Source organism: Anopheles coluzzii, chromosome X, assembly GCF_943734685.1.
Source record: "Anopheles coluzzii chromosome X, AcolN3, whole genome shotgun sequence".
NCBI classification, from domain to species: domain Eukaryota; kingdom Metazoa; phylum Arthropoda; class Insecta; order Diptera; family Culicidae; genus Anopheles; species Anopheles coluzzii.
Genome location: NC_064669.1, coordinates 2,149,501 through 2,170,641, shown reverse-complemented (window position 1 = coordinate 2,170,641; position 21,141 = coordinate 2,149,501). Strand labels below are relative to the sequence as shown.

The 21,141-nt window shown below is 48.7% G+C and overlaps 4 protein-coding genes across 9 annotated transcripts in view; 1 reads left to right on the top strand and 3 right to left on the bottom strand.

The window, feature by feature from the left end:
* Positions 1–245: 245 nt before the first annotated feature.
* On the bottom strand, positions 246–7,208 carry LOC120948033 (uncharacterized). The gene is made up of 2 exons (XM_040364005.2): positions 6,306–7,208; positions 246–5,304 (listed from the first exon to the last, which is right to left on the bottom strand). The coding sequence occupies exons 1-2, from the start codon at positions 7,114–7,116 to the stop codon at positions 4,106–4,108; spliced, it is 2,010 nt and encodes a 669-aa protein (XP_040219939.2). The 5' UTR covers positions 7,117–7,208; the 3' UTR covers positions 246–4,105.
* LOC120948066 (uncharacterized) lies at positions 3,099–3,626 on the top strand. The gene is made up of 2 exons (XM_049605903.1): positions 3,099–3,439; positions 3,503–3,626. Exons 1-2 carry the CDS (start codon positions 3,099–3,101, stop codon positions 3,624–3,626), a joined length of 465 nt encoding a protein of 154 aa, XP_049461860.1.
* A 106-nt stretch (positions 7,209–7,314) lies between the features above and the next one.
* On the bottom strand, positions 7,315–12,571 carry LOC120948016 (DNA polymerase subunit gamma-1, mitochondrial). The gene is made up of 3 exons (XM_040363981.2): positions 12,444–12,571; positions 9,205–12,385; positions 7,315–7,815 (listed from the first exon to the last, which is right to left on the bottom strand). The coding sequence occupies exons 1-3, from the start codon at positions 12,535–12,537 to the stop codon at positions 7,506–7,508; spliced, it is 3,585 nt and encodes a 1,194-aa protein (XP_040219915.2). The 5' UTR covers positions 12,538–12,571; the 3' UTR covers positions 7,315–7,505.
* A 660-nt stretch (positions 12,572–13,231) lies between these two features.
* The window catches only part of LOC120948640 (acetylcholine receptor subunit alpha-like), a 28,247-nt gene continuing 20,337 nt past the window's right edge, over positions 13,232–21,141 (bottom strand). For 5 of the 6 annotated variants that reach the window (XM_040365256.2, XM_040365222.2, XM_040365230.2 and 2 more), the window contains 6 exons: positions 20,723–20,859; positions 20,501–20,589; positions 20,338–20,392; positions 19,324–19,443; positions 17,702–17,948; positions 13,232–17,355 (listed from right to left, as the gene is read on the bottom strand). In XM_040365256.2, coding sequence (XP_040221190.1) covers positions 17,164–17,355; positions 17,702–17,948; positions 19,324–19,443; positions 20,338–20,392; positions 20,501–20,589; positions 20,723–20,859 — 840 coding nt within the window. In that variant the 3' untranslated portion in view covers positions 13,232–17,163. The remainder of the gene's footprint in view (positions 17,356–17,701; positions 17,949–19,323; positions 19,444–20,337; positions 20,393–20,500; positions 20,590–20,722; positions 20,860–21,141) is intronic. The other variant, XM_040365264.2, reaches the window with a different exon arrangement.

Genomic DNA, 21,141 nt, shown 5'->3' with positions numbered 1-21,141 from the left:
TTAAACCATGTATCTTACACGTAAGTTTTGCGCGTGGGTGTGTTTGTGGGTTTGCTCTTCCCAACGTGTGCCGAGTCGTTAGCACGACGTTCGCATACCCCGATACTAGGCAATGAATTAAATGAATTACGTGAATTTATGTTAAGGGTTATCCCCACCTACACACACACACACACACACACAAACATGCACCCATCGACAGGGATTGCGATTATTAGGGGGGTTTGGAAACTACATAACCACGATTGTTTCGTTCGCAATAAGCGTCTGCCTTACACCTACCTACAAGCACATTAGGGAGGGAGGCGAGTTGTATTAAAGCTTAGAAACCGAACCGAAATAGATTGGGCCGCTCGGAGTGCACACCACTCCTCACCAAGAAAGTAGTTCGATTTGCGTCGATTACTTTAACAAGAAAAAAAAACCCAAGGATTTGATGAACGAAATTTAGCGCAGAGAGAGGATCAGCAAACGAGGGGAAACGAAATGCAATTGAAATTTATTCGTTGTTCGTGCTTCATTCGCGTCCACGCTGGAGTGTGGGGTTTCCCCACAATCCTCGAATTACCTCCGGGACGGCCGGAGCAATCGTTTTTTTTTTTCCTTCTTCTCCTCCATGTAGCAACCAAATCCTGTTCGTTGCGCGCAACTAGCTAATGAAGGAGAGGGGAAGGGCAAAAGAGAAAAAGAGTGTGTGTGTTTTTTTTTATTAATATAAATTAGCCGATTCATTCAATGCACCTGTACATACACGGATTTTCTTTCTTTCGCTAGAGAGTGAACCTAAACTACTAGACGTAATACAACTAGAAGTGTACTGTAAGCAATAAAAACAAAACCCTGCAACGCTCGTTTTGCCAAATTGCCAACTGTCCAAAGGAAAGAAAATCAAAAATCGCCCCAAAAATCGGAAAAGAGACCTCCCAAATAGCCAGAATCAGCTTAATCAGCTCATTTTGGCACGCTAAAGATCGCTGCTTGAATTCGCCTTTTGCAGTGGATAAACAGCATCAAAGTTCTATGTGGGTCTTTTAAACAGCGCCTAAGCAGCTTCCTTATGCCACGGTGCCAGGGATTATTTTTCTTTGTGTTTTATTTTCAAGCAAGCGTCATCGATGAAATAAACAACAAGATTTTTTTCGTTTAAACACATGCGTATATTTTTAATTTCTTGACACACAAATTTACACAATTTACTGATAATTCACAATCACTTCACTCAATATTCATTCTTCAATTAACGAATCTAACTTGTGCAGCAGCAATGAGATGATTGCCGGCGTCAGTCTTTGACACTTTGACACTTTGACCAGAGCCACCTAGTACCGATGACATGCATTAAAAAGCTATAAAGTTCCACCAAGTTCAGTACCCTTTCTTAACAAGCCTTCAAGTTCCATCATGAACCCCTTCACATAGTGCTAATCAGCCGCAAAGTTTCAAAGAGTGCCATGTGCCTGTTAAAAAGCTCCATAGTTCCGCAAAGTACCGTCTATCTCTTAATCAGCCACAAAGTACGACATCGGAACGATTTTTCGTTAAACAGCCCCAAATCAGCTATAAAGTACGAGCTGGCTATTCCCAAATAGCCAGAATTGCTTAAGCAGCTCATTTTGGCACGCTAAAGATCGCTGCTCTAATTCGCCTTTTGCAGTAGATAAACAGCATCAAAGTTCCAGGCGGTCCTTCTAAATAGCGCCTAAGCAGCTTCCTTAAGCTACGGTGCCGGGGATTATTTTTCTTTGTGTTTTATTTTCAAGCAAGCGTCATCGATGAAATAAACAACAGGATTTGTTTTGTTTGTGTACATGTGTATATTTTTCAATCCTTAATATTCATAAATTACACGAAACGTATCACAATTTACTGTACAATAACAATCACTTCCTTCAAAATCCCTTCTTCAAAGAACTAATCTAACTTGTACAGCAGCAATGAGATGATTGGCGGCGTCTGTCTTTGACACTTTGACAAGACCCACCTTGTACCGATGTCATGCATTAAAAAGCTATGAAGTTCCACCAAGTTCGGTACACGTTCTTAACAAGCCTTAAAGTTCCATCATTTAACCCTACACATAGTGTTAATCAGCCGCAAAGTTCCAAAGAGTACCATGTGCCTGTTAAAAAGCTCCATAGTTCCGCAAAGTACCGCCTATCTCTTAATCAGCCACAAAGTACGACATCGGAACGATTTTTCGTTAAACAGCCCTAAATCAGCTATTAAGTACGAGCTGGCTATTTGGGGAACGTCATTTTTCCCATCACTAGTCCCACCGAGCCTGGATAAACCCCAGCGTTCCACTGTGTGCCAAACGGCTGCCAAATTTCGCACTCCTTTTTATGTGCTAGTGTTATACACACACACACACACGCGCGCACACGAACACACACACACTTTGGTTACAAGTGCGCGCTGGTGTATGTGGAGCACGTCGAGCGCCATCTGCTGGCAGCGATTGCAGTTGCGCAAGGAAAACAGGAGTTTCGCGCGAAACACGCACCGACGCACGTTCGTGTTGCATCCACTGGGCCACGGGGGCATGTATTCTGGCCACCGGTGCTGGATTCTGCATCGGATTCTCACGACGGCGTACGCACAGAGTTTGGTGCTGGGCCGAGATTGTGGTTTTTGCTGAAGGTAACCTATCTTCAACCTGTGTGGCGCCTGGGTACGCCTACGAGACGATGTGCGTCGGAAGCTTGAGCATGTGCGTTTGTCAAGTGTAAACAACCAACGGGTGCAGTTTTGAGGACGACCTACCGATCGGTTCGAGCGCACATTGCGTTTCATTTGCTTCTCAAGCTCAAGGACAAAGCAGAGTTTCGAAATTCCAACATTCCCGTCATCATGTCTACGATGGAGCTGTTCGCCCAGTCGTGCGTGTGCGACTCAGGCAGTGTCGTCGACGTGTACATGGTACCCCTGAACTTCATGGCAGGTAAGAGACCGCGCGCCACAGTTTAGTGAAGCTTTGCTGCCCATTGCCCCTTCGTACTTGAGACGCCCTTTCTACTCCCCCGCTTTCTCGTTCCGATGCACCTTCCCTTACAGCGGTTCCTTCCCCTGCCGCCGGTTATACGCCGTACAGGCCGGTTATGGCCGCGTACCGTAAGGATTCGGTAAATTGCGGCTGGTCGGGACACTTTGCGCGCTTCCTGCGGGACACCGTGCCGGACGTATCGCTGATGCGTGCGTACCTTCGCGAACAGCGCCCGTTTTTGCCGCGCGTGGTGCCCAAACTCTCCTCCGACTACGTGGCGATCGACAGTGCGTACCGGACGGCCCGGCTCGCTACGACCGACGGCAGGCAGGTAGTGGTGAAGGGGACGCTCGTCGTCAACTTGCAGTGGCTGCGGGATGGCCTTCCGATCGCGGCCCTGTCGGCGGAGCGCATCATGTGCAAAGTGTACGAGTTAGCGAATGAGGCCTGGCACCAGTAAGTGAGATTGCCCGTGTGTGCTGTGTTAGTGGATTTCTGATTCTGTTATTTTGTTTGCAGAATTCCGGGGGATATCCTCTACGTGTGGTGCACGCTCATGCCGGACGGCATCACGGCGTGGCTCATGACAGACGAGGAACAAGCCATTCTTAAACCGCATGACGTGGATCCGCTAGCTGGCTAACGAGGGTGCGCGGTGTTTTTTTTTTTTTTTACTTCAACTTACATTACTTAAACTGAGCAACTTGCACTATTATGGGTATTTTTATCTTTGAACTTATTACACGTTTATTGACGGAATTAAAATAATAAATAAACACAATACATTGAATTATGGGGCCGCCGGTTGCCTGATACTCACTCACTGCGTTAGGTGCGCTCTGAACACACTTAGCGCGCATCGCTAAGTGCGGCGTGGTAGTGTGCGTGAGCGCAGTGTCGATTCCTGGATGTCGACCAGCAGCAGCGCAAGGTTGCAGGTTTGTTCATGATCAGTTCCAGGATCGATGTGGATTCAGTACCAGTTCCAGGATCAGTTCCAGGACGCGGTATGCGTTAGTGATCAGTTCCAGTATGTTTGCATGACGCCCGAAGGTCTAATAGAACCCGCAAATGCATGTTCCAGTCCAGTTTTTATTACACGTCGCTCCTCCCTCCCTCTAGTTACTTCCTCAGCAATACATTGACACCGTGCCCGTCCCCTCGGTGCGCCCGGTGAAAGTGCACCAGCTCGGCCCCGATCACCGCCACACTCACGGTCAGTCCGATCGCGAGCACGTAGAACGCGAACTGCATGTCCAGCACGGTCAGCACCTTGAAGTTGGACTCCATCATGCGCCGCGCGACGCGCCAGTCCCGCAGCGTCCAGCCGTACCGGGCCTGCTCGATCCAGTGGTCGACCAGCCCGCCGCCCACCAGGCGCAGCAGCACCTTGTTGAACTGCTCGCCGAACGCGGACCGGTGCGGCATCACGTACGCCAGGTTGTACGTGCGCGGACACTCCGGCACCATGTGCAGCTGGCGCGTCGTCAGGTAGATCGCGTTGTCGAGCGCGAGCGTCGTCCTGCGCGTCACGGTCGCGATGTTGCCGAGCCGGGCGACCCGCGCCAGCATCGACTCCTTCGCCGGCAGGTGCTGCATGCGGGCGCGCAGCGAATCCATCAGCCGGCTGTAGTTGACCGCGAACACGTCGTCGAGGAAGCCGCGGTACTTGACCGGGATCGCCATGCCGCTCTCGTCCAGCTGCTGCAGCGTGCCAATGTCCGGGTAGTACAGCGGGTTCACGAACACGGCCGCCAGCCCGGACGTGTAGAGCGAGACGAAGATGAGGCTGACGAGCAGCAGGCCGGTGAGGAACAGCCGCTCGACGCCGGACCGGGTGAAGCGCTGGTACGGTGCGCTCACCAGCAGTATGAAGCTGTCCACGTACAGCTGGACGGTGCGGCGGACCGGGCCGGCCGCCCGCAGGCTGCGCGGCAGATTGAACAGCACGGCGAGCCGGTGCCGCCGCGACCAGAGCCCCCCGGCCGGGGGTTTGATGTGCCGGACGCACCAGCGCAACAGCGCCCACACGCTCGCGCAGGCTAGGCCGAGCGCCCCGAGCAGCGCCCAGATGTCGCCGGGGAAAATGTAGAGCGGGAGCAGCGCCTCCGGGATGCGGCTCGCCTTCCGCACCAGGCAGCAGACCGCGTCCGAGTACAGGCCGGCAGTGAACTCGACGTCGCGCGCAAAGTAATCCTTGATGAAGAAGCCGGTAAACACGATGTCGACCTCGCGCCGCACGAGCCGCCCGAGCGCACCGGTAAAGCTGCCGTTCGGGAGCCGATCGCCGAACAGGTCCCGATCGGCCGGCACCGGTATCACTAAGCAGAGAGAGAGAGAGAGAAAGATGCGAAATAACCTTACAACGAATATTTGCACTGCCTATCCTTCCGATTTGCTTCATTTCATGAGCGTTAGGTTCAAAATTGGAGCGAGTCGGTTAAAACAAACGACCGATAGCGCCCCGACTTGCTCCGAAATCCGAACCACACGTTTCTTGTTTGTGACATTTTTAGACCTTTCAAGATTCCCTGCAAGTAAAACACGACTATTCTTTCCAAAAAATGTCCGTTTTTTCCCATCGTGGTTTCCATAGTGCCTGTAATCGTGATATCTTGTTCCTATAAAGTCAAGGGTAGTCAAGAAAAGCTGAACTATTTTTTTGTTTTACGGAATTAAAATTAAATTTTGAAGCTATTTTGCTGTCAATATTTCCTCTATCCAGCAAGCTGTTAACGTCTTCATCTTAATAAACGTTTTATGACGTAACAGCTGCTTTGAAAACGTTGCCTTTTAGATAGATCAAAAATAAAATAAAAACCCTTTTCAAGTATTTCAATCAATTATTACAGCAAAAAAACGCTAACTACGGATGGGAAAGAATATTACATCACAAAGATAATTTGCACCACATCTAGTACGATTAAATCTTAACAGTATTTAACCTACGCTTACGAAATGTTAACAAACCGTTCCGCAAAGCCACCGCTCTGTGTGAACCACCACGTGGCAGTGGAATGAAGCCATGCTGCTAACACAAAGCGCTCGTGTCTCGGTAATGAAATCGAACCGGCAGCGCGCCAGCAGCGTGTGTGAGCATCGATCGGAACGATGCGTTCTGCGTACGATGAACTCGTGAGAGCCCTCGCGGCGGCTAACAGAACACTCGTGGCGTGAACGACGCGGATGAAATGAACCCTAGCCCGGAGCTATCCTAACAAACCGTAAAGTGTAGACTTCGGTCGGAAGATTGAGCACTACAGCCGTCAGAAGATACTGCTTGGTTCTGACCATCGATTCTGTTCTGCTCAAACCAGCTTACCCGTAACATTAAGGGCGCGACAGAAGACGTCCCGTGCCATCACGTCGGGCCCGCTGTACGTGATCTGGTCCGCCTTCGACGCGCTGGCCCGCTCGTCCGGACTGCTGTACACCGAGCGGAACACCTCGATCCGCAACGGATACCCGCCAAAGTCCGTCAGCGGTACGGTCGGTAGCGGTCGGCCATCCTCCAGCTGCACCAGCGCACCGTACTCGGCCGCACCGGCCGGCCGCCGGAACGGATCGTACCCGTACAGCTGCCCCCGGGCACGCACGTACACCCGGTACGCGCCCCGTGTCGTCCAGAGCGTCCCGAGCAGCCGGCGAAGGTGCGCCTGCTCGAGCGGCGAACGGGACGGCTCGTCCACCAGCAGATACGTCCCGGCCGGTTCGAACAGACACGCGTAGCGGTCTAATTTCGCCACCGAACCGTACAGGATGAGGCCTGCCCCGGCCAGCGCTCCATCCCACTGGTGCCGATCGGTTGGACGTTCGGATGGGGCGAAGCACTCGGAATGCTCACTGGCGGGTGGGGCGCCGCACAGCGTCGCCGGTTCCCCGTCGAACCACCGGACGGTGCGATGCTGCAGCAGTTGAGTTTCCGCTGCGCCCGCGGCACCATTCACGATGTCCAGATGGTCGATGGTGGCGAAGATGGTGGCAATCAGTGCGTCGGATTGGTCGCTTTCCTGCTGCTGCTGCTGCTGCTGCGAGGAAAGGCTTTCGAAAGACAGCGTGGTTGAGGGATCACTGGCCGAAAGGTTAGCAGCTGCTAGTACCGCAACCACCACAGCAGCCCAGATCCAACGCATGACTGGGAAGCGTTGGATTTGCCACCGTTACGACGCTACACGCCCGCCGAGAGTGGGTTAAATGTATGCACTAAACAAATACTCGTTAACGCGCTAACGGACGCGGAAAAATGGAAGCGAATCAATCATGCAGCGTGGGCAAATATCGAGCACCGATGTTCGATTTCGTTCGGATGAGTGAGGAGGTCGTCGTTAAGCTCGAATACGTACGTTTTGCTTCAATTATTCACGAGACAGAGGAGTGGTTCCTGCGAACTGCGTATCCCGCAGTTTCTGGGTACATTACTAACAACCAGCGCAAAAAAGTAGGTCTCCATTAGCAGCTGGTACAGCTTCCCACGGCCCCACACTGGCAGCACGGTACAGCTGATTCCGATACCGGCAAGTCATCACCGTGTTCGCTCCCCAGCCCGTCCGGCCTGATGGAGGTCGTCCTTTTGCTGTTTGCTTTTCCGGTTGGGTTTCGGCGGCTTCGCTCGGTGCCATTGCCACCGGCTGACGTCACGCTCGGTCGCCGTGAGCCGGGCGAGCGTTTGGTAGATGTCGAGCGATTCGCCGTCCGGTATGCAGTAGCCGACGCGCAGCCCGTGCGGGTTCGATGGCGTCCGGCAGTCGTGCTGGGCCTCCTTGCGCAGTACCCGATCGACCTCGACCGAGGAGAAGAAGGCAACCGACTGGGGCAGATCGCGAAATCCGACACTGAAAAAAATGGGGTAAAAAACGGAAGAATTATGTGTAAAACATTAAAACATAAAAATAAGAACTCATTTAATGATTCTCTTTTTTTTGTGGCTAAATAGCCTAGGAGTGTATCTTTTACAAAATTTGCCTGATAAAATTAGTTTGCCATCATCAACAGCAACATCATCAATCAATGTATTGTTTGCAGCGTGTAATTGTCTCAATGGAGTGCAGTGCAAGAGCTATTAGGTCCTCAGAGGACTCTTTGTAATAGATAGCGTGATTAGGGTTTTACAGACTTTTCCAGTAGTTCTCATAGCTGTGGAACAGTTTATTGACTCTTTCTTACGTGAAATTAACTAAATGTAATGGGGCTCTACAGAACCCTTGATGGACAAATCCAACAGGAATTTCCAAGGCGCCTGTCCAAAAAAGGTGCCAGAGAGTCCAATTTCCAACATATAGTTCACTTTCTTATATGAAAGAGTCAATGAAGTGCCCCACGGCTATAAGAACCCTTGGAAAACCCTGTGTGCCCCGTTTTATGTACCCCAACCAATTAGACAACCATCTGTAGTTACTACTAGGAACTCCCCAGCTATCAGTTAGCAGAAATTCCCAACACTGAAGACGGCAATGTAAATTAATGCACATTAAAAAGATCTTTTTCGGAATCAATTTGGGTTGAATGGAACGTCCAATGCCCGGCAGAGTTCCACGAATAAATTCCGGATCTGAAATAAATGGCAAGGCGGTTCTAAGAAGTGCAAAACTCCGGCATTTCGGGCAGCAAAGAGTCGCATGCGCAAAGATCCCTGTGCTATGCAGATGGGACACGGTGCGACATCATACAACAGCGTGCAGGTGCTATCAGAAATGTTTAAAAAGCTTTATCTGTTTACAATGTCCACTTAATTTGTTTAAATTATGCTTGGCGAGAATTACGTTGGCGTCGGGTTTGACATTGCTAAGGAAAGATAGGTTTGCCTAGGAATTAAATAATTAAATAAATAAGCAGTTTTATGGATCATCTGCCAGTAAATTCGTTATCGTGTGCATTCGTTGCAATCTTGTGCGCGTAATTTAAAATTATCTTTCAATTCCAGTTGGCTGAATCGACCTGCACGTCCCAAATGGTTTAACGCCAAACTAAGTGCGAAATTTAATTAAAAATAAACTGAAATAAATAACATTCAATTGCTATAAGAAAGCACATTTTGTTTTAGTGTGTATAACGACTTTATCAAGCATTTATGCTTTCTAGTGCTGGTTTTGGAGCTGAAAATTCAACTGAAAGGAAAATGTCCCTTGACAACCCCTAACTCTACTACTAAGAGCGAAGACTACACAAAACAAAATATTTGTTTATAAAAACATACTTCTATAATGTATTGAAAAACCACTTACCGATGCACGCAGAACGCGCGGGTCAGCAGATTGGTGAGGTGCAGTGCCAGCGCGGCATGGTGTGCGTACCGCTCCGGCACCAGATACCGCACCTCGTCGTGAAAGCTCAGACAGAAGCGGAGCCGCCGGCTGCTGTTGGCAGCGACATCGCTGCCGCCCATCAGCCACCGCATGCACACCAGCATCAGGTGCAGAAAGTCGACCGCACCGCTCTGCACCACCCAGTTGATGCGCGTCGGCAGGAACCGGTCCTCCGTGCCGGGCTGCGGCTCGACCGCCCGGCTAAGCCGACCGCCGAGGAACGGTGTCTCCGGTTCGGCACTGCCCGCAATCTGCTCCAGCCGGTTGAACATGGCGCTCTCGGTGCCGCCGCACCAGTGCGGTCCCTCGAACAGCTCGCCGACCGGCCGGCTGCAGGCCCGCGCCAGCCCGAGCGCCTCGTACGCGGTGGAGCGAGCGGGCTGGGTCGGGTACTGGTCGCGCAGCTCCTCCCGCAACCGGTACGTCCGGCGGCCCTTGGTGAGCGTGAACATTTTCGTCGCCTTCGAGCGTGCCTCCGCGCCGGTCAGCGTCGGGTTGAACTGTTTCAGCAGCCGCTCGGCAAACTGCTGCCCCGCGCCGTAAATCCGCGCGTAGTTCAGCACCTTCGCGTGGTCGCGCGAGATGCCGACCGCCTGGGCCGTCACGCTGTGCATGTCGGTGCGGGTCGCCTTCGTGCCGCTGAGCGTCATCCAGCCGAACGGGGTGCCCCCGTGCAGCCCGGTCCCGGCATCGCCCAGCACGGACGCAATCCACAGCTCCTGGCTGTCGACGTCCGCACCGACGAGCCGGTAGCCGGGCGGCGCCTGCACCATCGCGCGCAGCTCCGACCCGACCCGCTCCCGCTGCGCGTTGCTCGCCGTCATCCAGGTCGGTTCCATGGCGCGGCGGGTCAGCGTGCCGCACACGACCACCTGCGGTATGATCGCACCGATCGGGTCGGGCTCGCCCGGCCGACACCAGACGACCAGCTGGCCCCGTATCCGATCCCGGTTGTTGCGCCAGTAGGAAAGCATGCGCGCAATCTCAACCACGCGCTCGGCCGCCCGGCCATCGCCCGCCAGCACGTTCTCGGAAAACTTGGCCAGAAAGTCCTTCGACAGCGGGTTGCCGACCCGGTGGCCACCGCCGTCCTTGTGGGGCAGCTTCAGAAAGTAGCAACAGCCCTCCAGCTCCACGTTGCACCACACGCCGGAACCGGTGTAGGGTGCCGGGGTCCGGGAAGCGTCGGAAGCATTCCTGCGGTAGTAGTCCTTCCGGCTGATCGTTTGCTCCACGTGCTTGGCAAGCTGGGCGAGGGCTTCGGTGCTTTCGGCCGGCGTTGCTGCGGCGTGCTTCGGCTCGACGACCGGACAGGCAGCGACCAGCTGCTCCAGCGGCAGCGCGGCCCCGTCGGCTTCAAACTCTTCGTCGCGTGCGTACTTGAACGGCACGAGGAAGCCCCAACCGTGCCCGCGGATGTAGTGGAGCGGGTAGCCCTCCCAGCAGAGCGATAGCAGCTTCGGTGCGATCTGCATACCGGTGCCGAGCTTGCCGGACGGCCCGGGACACCAGTCGCCGGCGGTTGGCTTGGAGCAGAGCGCCCGATACCACGCCGGATACCCGGGCAGCAAGGGTCGGCGCACCGGCAGCCGGCTGGCCGTCGCGTACAGATGGGCAAACTTGTTCGCTAGCCGCGTCTGTTCATCGCCACCAGCTAACGGCTCCTCCGCCTTGCTGCCAGGCTCCTTCCCCTTCCTTCCTTCCACTTTCGCCGCCTTCAGCTTCAGCTCCTGCACGCTCCAGTCCTGATCCCACAGCCAGAGGTCCCGCCGGTAGGCGGCGTCGTGCAGCAGCCCGCAGGCAGCTTCAGCCCGCTGCGCCAGCTGGTGCTTCGCCTCGAGATCCAAATCCTCGAACGCCAGGTCGGCCTCGGTCAGGTAGCGCGTCCAGTTGCCGTTCACGGGCAGGTAGGCGCTGCCCATCTCCAGCATGCCGGCCAGCGTCGCCGGATGCGGGAAGCGCTCGCGGAACAGCGGCCACAGCCGCTGCAGCACGGCACCGGTCGCCCGCACGTCCGCCGCACAGTAGCTCATCAGACTGTCAAAGTCCGCCCGGACGTCCTGCAGCGTGCCCTCCACGAAGGTGTCCCGCTGCGACTTGGCCAGCGGCGGGCCGCCACAGTACAGCGCGTACACGTCGGCCAGGTTGTTCAGCGAGCTTTGCTCGCTCCAGCCGGCATCTTCCGCCGGCAGCTGCTTGCTCGACTTCAGCATCGCCCGCTGGTAGCTGGTGATGCCGCTCACGCACACGTGCAGCGACATGGTGTCGAGGAAGCGGAGCGCGGTCGGCTCCACCCAGTACTGCTCGCGCACCCGGGCCCGATCGTACGACGCATTGTGCCCGATGACGACCCGCGGCCGGTGCAGCCGTTCGTCCGTCGGTGTGTCAGCCTCGAGCGGTATCAGCTGCGACAGGCGGTAGTCGGCGGCGGTTTGGTCGGTTGGTGCCGCTTCGCCGGACGAAAGCAGTGGACTGGTCCACGAGTACCAACAGCCAGCGGTACCGGTGGCAGTCGCCATCACTGGTAGCGGGCCGGCCCGCACACACACCTCCACGTCGAACACGAGGGCCGGGTCGTCCGGGAAGGGGATGGACGAGGCGCTTCCCGTCGCCGGATCGTACCGCGTCCAGCCTGCCGTGCGCGACCACACTTTAGGCGGGTTCGGCGGTGCGCCGGGCAGTTGCTCTATCGCCCGCCGGTACGGCTCACTTTGCTCCTCCGCGATCGAGTGGAAGTGCTCCTCAATGTTGGCACCCCGCAGCGGTGGCAGCTTCACATCCACATCCGGCAGCAGGGCCGGGCTGGACGCATCAATCCCATGCCGGAGCAGATCGTCGCGCAATGATTTCACCAGCGTCGGGCTGGCCGGAGCGTGCCGCCCGTGCTGCGCCGTGGGGCGGAAAATTTGCCTGTAAAGCGAGTCGGACAGCATCTGTATGCTCATCTCGTTCAGGCGCGGACCACGGTCGTCGGGTGGTTTGGCCGGAGGAGGTTTCGGAGCCACCTTCAGCCGGCGAACGGTGCTGTGGGGAAGGATGTCCGACTGCGAAGGTGTAACGACGCCGTACCAGCGCCGATGGGCCAGCAGCCGCATTGTTTCTAAAACGAGACAATCGGTATTTTAACAGGGGACACACAGGCCGGGATGGCCAGTTACCTTTCCGGTTGCACATAACATTGATTTCAAAACAACCGGTCTTGCCGGCTACGGCCGTACGAAATGTAAACAAACGTACTTGACGAACGGCCATTGAGCAGCGTTTACACTGTGTTACGGACCCAAGCTACAAAATTGATCCCAAAGGGTAAATTTAGTCCAGCCGGATCAGATAAAACCACCGGTAATTTTAATTTAAATTGTCCGTTATGACGGATGTATGCAAAATACATATTTTCATTGAATGTTATAAGAAAACAGGATGAATTATGTTTTATTATGTTCGAATTCATATTTCTGTTTCTTTTATAGTTTTTCTTTGTTTTTCTAAGTAAATTAGATAAAACAACTGTTTTAGTTACAGTCTTTTCTCGAGTTACGTGGTTTTCGGCTAACACGAATTCGGAGAAAATCGTTATATTTTTTTTTAAATTAGAACATGAACCCAATTGGCACAATTTTCTCGAAGAATTTTTAAATTGAAGAATAAATTGCCCTTTGTCTAAAATGTTTAAATGCTGAAACAGAGAGAAAAGTACACTAGATTTTGGCGCGAATGGTATTATTTAAATAATATATTATTATTCAAATGATTTGTATTTTAGTTCGGGAGCAGACTGTAAGGATTTTGAGATTACTGTATAAAAACACACACATGTTTACCATTCCGAATGTAAATTATGTTCCTCGCCCAACAAGCCTTTTTGCTCCGGCAAAGGCAAAAATGGAAATTTCTCGCATTAAAATCATTTGAACACAAAAAAAAAAGAATACACACACATACACAATTTTTGTTACACGAAACGTCATGCCGGTTTATTTGCAATTACTAGGATGTTTTGCCTTTTTATTGTTGTTGTTGTTGTTGTTTGCCGTTATCATTCATAGCCAACGCACACACCAACACACACTAGCACGCACGCACACTCGAAAGAGTGCCAATTTTTGTTGCTGTTGATTTATATGTTTCTGTTAACCATGAAATACGTGCTGTGTGTGTGTGTGTGTGTGTGTGTGTGTGCGCGCGCGTGTTTCAGCTTCTGTTGTCGTTTACTTTTACTTTAGTTTACTTTATCTTAGTGTTTTTGCTTTATTTTATGTTTCCGTTTAGTTTAGTTTGACTTTACCCGATTTATACACACATCTTTAATGGGGGGAAGGGAAGGAGAGGATGGTTATGGGATGGATAGGTGGGCGGGTATGTGAGGGCTTGAAAACGACTACCGTTCAACCTCACGCGTTTTAGAGGTTTTTAATTTGCCCAACTGGTTTTGCGTTAAGGGATTTTTTTTTAAATTTATTAGTATTTGTTTGGTTTTGTTTGTTGGTTTGTTCGTTTGTCCGTTCGTTCTTTTTTTGTTTGGTTCGTTCGTTTGTTCGTTCGTTAGTTATTGAGCTTGTTCTTTCTTTTGCACTCACACGTCAATGAGCACCATGTGCTTTGTTTCCACTAATTGTAAATTGTTATACATATTTGATTTGTGTTTTCTTTTGCTCTCAGTAAAGATAAGTTTTCTATTTGCAGAATTATAAAATAATCAAAAATAAACAAACAAAAACATTTCACTGCTTCCGATGATTGAGTGTTTGTATGTGAGTACGGGCTGTCTGGGTACAGCGGCTTTAGTTGGTGTGTGTGTTTGATTTAGGTTTTATCCATATTCAGTTCTCGTTGTGTGTAAGAAAAGCAATATGTACCTTTGTGTTACTAATGAGGTCTGTTTAGTAAATCGACACCAACATAAACCACCCATCATTGTTTGCGTACAGTGAAGCAAGATTGCTAATGTTTTATCTCTCCATCTTTTCGTTTTTGTATTGCAACATGACACTTGGCTCTAATAATATACCTCTATCTTTCCTCTTTCTCTCTCTCTCTCTCTCGCTCTCTCTCTCTCTCTCGCTCTTGCTCTATCTATATCTCTGTCTCATGTTGCTCTTTTTCTCTCTTTCTCTCTTTCTCTTGCAGATGCACAAATGATTGCTTACTAAGGCGAGAAATAGAGAGTAGTAACGCACGACAATGAAGCGTTCCGTTTACTAAACTAAAAGCGCAACGACACCGACGGCCAGATCGATGTCCCTTTACCTTTGTTAACCATATATTGAGCGGCGGACAACTATCGATGGTTGGCTACAGTCCGTGAAGATTGTTTTCGAAATCACCTTAATTAAGCTATAAAAACCATGTTAAAATTATACAACTTGTCCCACACTGTTAACTGTCCAAGGTACGAAATCACAAATTTATCTATCTTGAGCTTGTTTTTTTGCTGCCATCTTGCCCCACTCTAACCCACTCCTGCTGCTGGACGCGTGTACGCGCGCGCCAAACGAAACGGCAATTATAGGTGCATCTAGAAAAAAAAAACCTTTCCTTCGTTCTCACAATGCTATTAATCGCTGGCAGTATGTGTTTTTCATTGTATTTTGTTGTATTTTGTTGCTGTCGTAGTATTAACGCGCGCTCTCTCTCTCTCTCTCTCATTCCCTCTCGACGCAATCTGAACGAGTTTCTCCGCAATCAGGCCCGGGGCCTTCGGTCGGACACACACACAGACACAAACACACACCAAAAACCAACGTCTAACTGACGAGCCAGAGCCGACCGACCTAAGTGGAAACTGATTGGGGAAAGAGTCTTAAGGGTAGTACTAGCGCTCGGCGCCTGCTAGGCGCGACACTTACTATTTCCCACTATGCAACCGGTACAACAGTGTAGCGTATTAATTGAGCAAGATTCTTTGTGTTGCGTTGTATGCTTTAAAGCTACCTTTTCCCTTCTCGCTTCCTTCCTCTGTGTGGCAATGTATTTCTGTGTGTGTGTGTGTTTTTGTATGCGTTTGTGTGTGCGTTATTTGGTTTCCTTTAACATAGTCTCACTAGGAATTTTACCCTTTCACTTTGTATTTCCTATTACATCTGATTATTGAGTTTTCGTGGTTTGTGGCATTTCTACTTAAAAAACACTTGCAAACACACACACACACACACTCACATACACACATGGGGTTTAAAAAGTCAACGGCACACAATACATGGGTACTAGAACTTAGGCGGTACAGTATATAAAAGAACTATCTCTAACTTAACACATTTCGCACCAATTTTGCTATGATGTACGTATGATTACGCCGGTTACAAGATACTACGCTAGACGTAACATATTTGGAATAAGGTGGATCTAAACATTTGTGTCTACCACGTTTTTTTTTTTCGTTTAAATTTTGTTAACCACATAACAGCAACAGCAGTTGTCCTATTTTGTTTGCCTATCTTTTTTTTTTATTATACTGATTTTTAATCGTTTTTTCCCATTAAACGTTTCCCTTGTTTTTTTTCTCTCTTTCTTTACTCCCGTTTAAAACTATGATACCTGTTTGTTGTTTTCCCTTTTCCTTCCCGTTTTAAATATCTTTTATCTTTGCTTGTTACCTTCTGCCTGTTTTTGCTGTGTTCATGCTCATGTAAGCCATTGGTGATGTTCGCTTCTGCTTCTCTCTCTCTCTCTCTCTCTCTCTCTCTCTCTCTCTCTCTCGCTCTCTTTTTGTTTTGTAGATCTCTTTCTGTTTTTCGATTATTGGTTAAACACCTCTATTATGCTCTAACCGGTTTCTCTTTTCAAGAAATATCCGAAATTTGTGTCAGCAGTGTTTGTGTGTATGTTTTCATTATTATTATTTCATCGTTAATAATTTGTTTTGTTTGTTTGTTTGTTTTTCCGTTACATGTTTCCTACGTCACGTGTGTAAAATGAAGCTTGTCCGCTGTCAAATCTGGCCGAGAAAAGTTTCCGGCAGGGGGCAATTTTTTTTTTGCTTTTTTTGTGCATAGTTCGATAAAAAAATATTGCATTTCACTTGTCCCGTTTTTCTCTTGCTCCTCTCTCCCTCTCTTTTTTTTTTGTTTGGTATTATTCTTTATAGACATAAAAATTCTACTCGTTTAAACCTTACTCTTAAATGTTAACTCTTGTAGTTATTATCTGTATCTATATAATACTGTTTGACGTGTGTGTTTTGTTATGCTTACGGATGTGAGTGTAGTTATCTACCTTTTTTTTTTTGCTGATAAATTTTGTCGGCTGTTATATGCTTGCTTTAATGCGCGCTTCGATGCTTTCATGCTACCTCTCCTCGCAGAGTCGTGTCACATGTCACCGTGTGAAATATGTACAGTCGAAATAAGCTAAAAACTGCAGTGGCGTTCAGCACCACAGCGATCGGCCGTTCGTGTCCCTGCCTGCTCGCTGAAACACTCCGTGCCAATCGGTAGTGGTACGTACCGGTAGTGAAAGATGAACGCAAAATGGCAAGTAAAACTGATCCCGTGCTACAACTGTTTCCGGGAGCTGTGTGGAGTGCCCTCTAGATGACTGGCGGCGTCTAGCGTTCTGCTGTTTGCTAGATTGCTGAGGAAAGGCCAGGATGGCAGAGTAAACGACTGCATGACAGACACTCCGGTGGACAGGCTACACTCTTCACCGCTCCACCGCCACACAGCCTGGTTCCTGGTGGTGATGGTGGTGGTTCGTTCCTACCATGCGGCCCACCTGCTTCGCCACGTCCAGGTCCAGGCTCGGTTTGGCCGGCAGGCTGCACCGGGCGACCCGCAGCCGGGCGTACATGAAAAGGCAGCTACTGAGGGCCGCGGCACACACGAGCAGCAGCCCGAACCCGAAACTGAAGCCGACCGGTAGCTGCAACAGTGCCGGCGAGCGTTATTGCGGGGGACAGCGCACGACGGTCGATGTGGCCAGCTCGTCGAACGTCTTGTCGATCGGTATCCGGTCGTCGTACAGCGTCGGTGCCTGCAGTATGATACCGGCCGTGCCGGCCAGCACCGCCAGCGTGAAGATCCACAGAAACAGTCGATCGAGCACCATGGCGACGTACTTCCAGTCTTCCTTTACCTGCGGCGAGACGGTACAAACGGAGATTTCATGTACATTATCAAGTGGCGCCATATCTACATCGTCAAGTAGTATAGAATCATTCATGGATCTTGAAATAATAATTTAAACATTCTTTGAAGTGTTCCTTGATTGAAGTTACAAGAGAAATCGAATTCTGTAGCAGTAATTGAACATGAACAACAACTTTGGTTGCATCGGTTGACATTAGAAATCCGCGATTAATGAAATCCATTAATGCTTAAAATCTTAGGACTCCCTGTAGCTATCCAAGAAACCTAGCCTATACCTTTATGTCTAAGATGTATCTGCAATCTGTTGCCAACATGCGGCTGTTTTGGCTTACCTTTGTCGAGTCTTCCAGCATTTTGGTGTGCTCGGCGATGAACCGCACGCAGAAGCAGCTGCGGTGCACCTCGGTCGAGCAGACGGAGTGTGAGAAGGCGGGTTGCTTGAACGCGGGACTCTTGATGCCGGACGGGACGGCCGTATCGGCCGCCGTCGACATCGACAGCTCCTCCGACTCCGAATGGGGCAGCTGAATCGGTCCGTGTATCTGGCAGCTTCCACCGAACGGGCCCGTACCTGACAAACTGGGCAGATAAAGGGGGAAAAAAACAGGCGATCAGCATACGGAGCTGGCATTTGGCGGACATGGTACGTCAATGGGTATTCATTGTTTCGGAACGCTCGATGGTGTGTGATACTCATCGCACAGGGAGATACGGTATAGGTGTGTTAATGTTTTGTTGCTGTTTCTGAGTGTTGATTGCAGCCAAAAGATTTAAATTCAAACATAGCAAAATGCACGACAATCACATACCATATACGGAAACAATATGTCAAAGTATAGAGTAAATTTGTACAAACAGTTTGGAAAGTTTTATGTATGCTTTTATTATAAGTTGTATGGCCGGAATTTGCAGAAGTGGTGTAATTATATCCATAGCAAATAATTCAAGGAAATTGAACGCGGGCAATTAAGTCGATTGATTTCTTAGTTGTAGAATTTGTATTAAGCCATACTAAATGGTATTCGGTTCATGTTTTCCAAAGTCATACACTTGTTTAAAGAAATACGTTGTAATGGTAGCAAAAATGAATTTATGATTTAAAACATGAGTTACAGTTCACAACAAAATTTGGAATGCAACACATCATCTTTATCTTTATTGCCATAGAGTCTTTATGTATTCAATTATTCATATCTTTGTAATCCTTTATCCGTTCTAGCACTGTAAAAAAGGTCAACAACTAAGTTCGTGCAATATGCCAATAGGTGGCGCTAGCCAATTCAGAAATGAAACACTCTAGCATTTCGGTCATGTGACATGCTTAAAAACTCAAAACAAAAGCAACCAGCAGAGTGTTCAACCAACAGTAACTTAAAACTCGTTTTCAGACTAGACAAGACTAATCATTCAATAGATGAAGAAAATTGAAAAAAAAAATAGACACCTATTTTCAGTTAGTCGAGCTGCAATCACAATCAAAAGGAACAGAAAATAATGAAAGTGAACATACCGATCGTTACAGTAAGGTTACGGAAAGCTCCAAACAAGCATGGAAGCTTTCGAAATCAAGACAAAAACCATAACAGGTTGCACGAATTTAGTTGCACACCTAAACAGATTCAATGCCGTGTTAACGCTAGCAGTAGTAGTCGCACAGTGGCAGTAGTAGTGAAACGTGTAAAACAAAACCAAACAAGAATAACGCAAACATACTGTAGTTACGTGTGAACACGAGAAGAAAGAAACCGCACACTGGGAGCGGCACAACGAGAACGGAAGCAAACGAAAAGGAGTGAAAAAGATAGTAGATATAAAAGAAACAGAGACGGACAGACGGAGATATAGAGAGAGAGAGAGAGAGAGAGAAAGAGGAAGAGATAAAGCAAGACAGAGACAGCGCGCGAAAGAGTGTGTTTGTGTGAGAAATAAATTTAGTTGAATATGTCATAAATACCTTGACGGAGAAAGATCTTCTTTAGATGGAGCCCTATTAGTAAAACGAGCTATACGATTTAATGTAGTAGTCGAGTAATAAGGATAAAAGCAAGCGTGTAGGTCTTTGGATAGCAGTTTTCTACGGACAAGCAGAAAATCCCAAATACAGAGGTAAACGTAAAGAAAGAACGAGAAGAATAAAAAAAACAGTATAGAAATGAGCTGATATCTGCATCGAAAAAAGTTCGCTACATAACTAGATGGTACGGTTTTTTATTTATTTGTTTATTTTTATTTTGCATTCCATACACGTGCATCCATCACGTCGGTCACGTGTGAAAGAGTGAAGGGTGGAACGGGACAGGTGTAGTCTTGGGGAAGGAGTTGGGAAGTAATAATTTTGTTTAACAGAAAAGAAGCAAAGAAAGTGAATATTTGAGGTTACAAATGTATCGCAGAAGACAACTGGATTTTGGATGTTTGTAACCACTCCTGTAAGAGATCTGTGCAAGTAGACATGAAAGATAGATTGTTCATAAGCCCCATTATATAGGTCAGAAAGTGAAGCAAGAATAAAAACTAGGTAAAACTAAGTTAAACATGCTTTACATGGTACATGGTACTTGCTAAAAAAAAAGAAGATAAGGATTTCTTCATGTTTGTGGGTTGCTTTCACATCTTATTTAGTATTAGCAGTAAAACATTGCTTTGCACGGTTGATTACAGTAAGTGTTGGGTGTACAGTTCTATTGTACACCTGATAGAGGCTATAAGGAAATTTCTGTTGTCTTTCTGCGCGTACTTATCGATCAATGTAGCAAATTTCAAGGAAAGGTTAGCATAGTTGTAGTGAAAGAAAAGTGTAAAAAATTAAAAGTAAAAGAGCAAAGAGAAAAAACATTTAAAAGATTCAGGAGCAAAACACATCCAAAGAATACAGTAGGGAGTTTGCACTGAAGGAGCACGAACGGGACAAGTTGGAATGCACTGGGGACAAGTTGGAATACGCAACCGCTCGTCCATGGATACGTACCTGTGGTTTTCGATGTACGGTGGCCGCTTCATAAACAGGAATCGTGGTAAAAAGTCTACGGTGGGACGATAAAGTAGGATGAAACAATAAAAATCAGTTCACTATTTAAACCCAAAACATTCTCCTTGGTGAGGATCGCTCGCGTCATCGCCCCAATACTTGCCGATAAAAAATGTTTTCACCCACGGTGCCATTCGATGGGTTTGAGGTGACCGGAAATGAACGTTCAACACCACTACCGTGACGCATATACTGGAGTTGGAGATGTTTGAGTTGATGTGTTTTTGAGCGAATGGGAAGGGAAGGAAAGAAAACAAAAATCGATACAGTTTTATCAAGTTGAGCAGTGGGTGAGCAATGGTTGGCTGCTGATGATGAGCCTTACCTAATGGACACAAGTATCATGGCAAAGATGAGATACTTCCCTAACAAAGGCACAACTAGCGACGTTGGCGGTATGATTTCGACTACCAGCAAAAAGAACACGTGAAGGCTAATCAAAATCGATATCGAAAGCGTAACCTGCCGAAGAAGAGAATGTAAGGAGCCATCAGATGGACAGAAGAGGATGACAAAATCGAAAGATCATGCTCAGGTAGTTGATGGTCTAGGTGCGATTCGAAAGCATCAATGAATACATTCAGATGACACTCTGATGACAGCTGATGCTCAAAACCTCCTTGGTACATCACACCGTTGCAACTCGGTAGCTTCAATGATGTAACTAGACTTATGGTATAATGATTATCCATGACATGGTGCAGATATTTAGGTGAAGTGAAGCATCAGAGTTATTTAAAGTCT

Excerpts from the sequence above, each read along its gene's own strand:
- LOC120948016 (XM_040363981.2), bottom strand. The coding sequence starts at position 12,537 with ATGGCCGTTCGTCAAGTACGTTTGTTTACATTTCGTACGGCCGTAGCC. Across the intron at positions 12,386-12,443 it reads TGTTATGTGCAACCGGAAAG|AAACAATGCGGCTGCTGGCC; the intron begins GTAACTGGCCAT and ends GTCTCGTTTTAG. Across the intron at positions 7,816-9,204 it reads CGCGCGTTCTGCGTGCATCG|TGTCGGATTTCGCGATCTGC; the intron begins GTAAGTGGTTTT and ends CATTTTTTTCAG.
- LOC120948066 (XM_049605903.1), top strand. The coding sequence starts at position 3,099 with ATGGCCGCGTACCGTAAGGATTCGGTAAATTGCGGCTGGTCGGGACAC. Across the intron at positions 3,440-3,502 it reads GCGAATGAGGCCTGGCACCA|AATTCCGGGGGATATCCTCT; the intron begins GTAAGTGAGATT and ends TTTTGTTTGCAG.
- LOC120948033 (XM_040364005.2), bottom strand. The coding sequence starts at position 7,116 with ATGCGTTGGATCTGGGCTGCTGTGGTGGTTGCGGTACTAGCAGCTGCT. Across the intron at positions 5,305-6,305 it reads TCGCGCCCTTAATGTTACGG|TGATACCGGTGCCGGCCGAT; the intron begins GTAAGCTGGTTT and ends CTCTCTGCTTAG.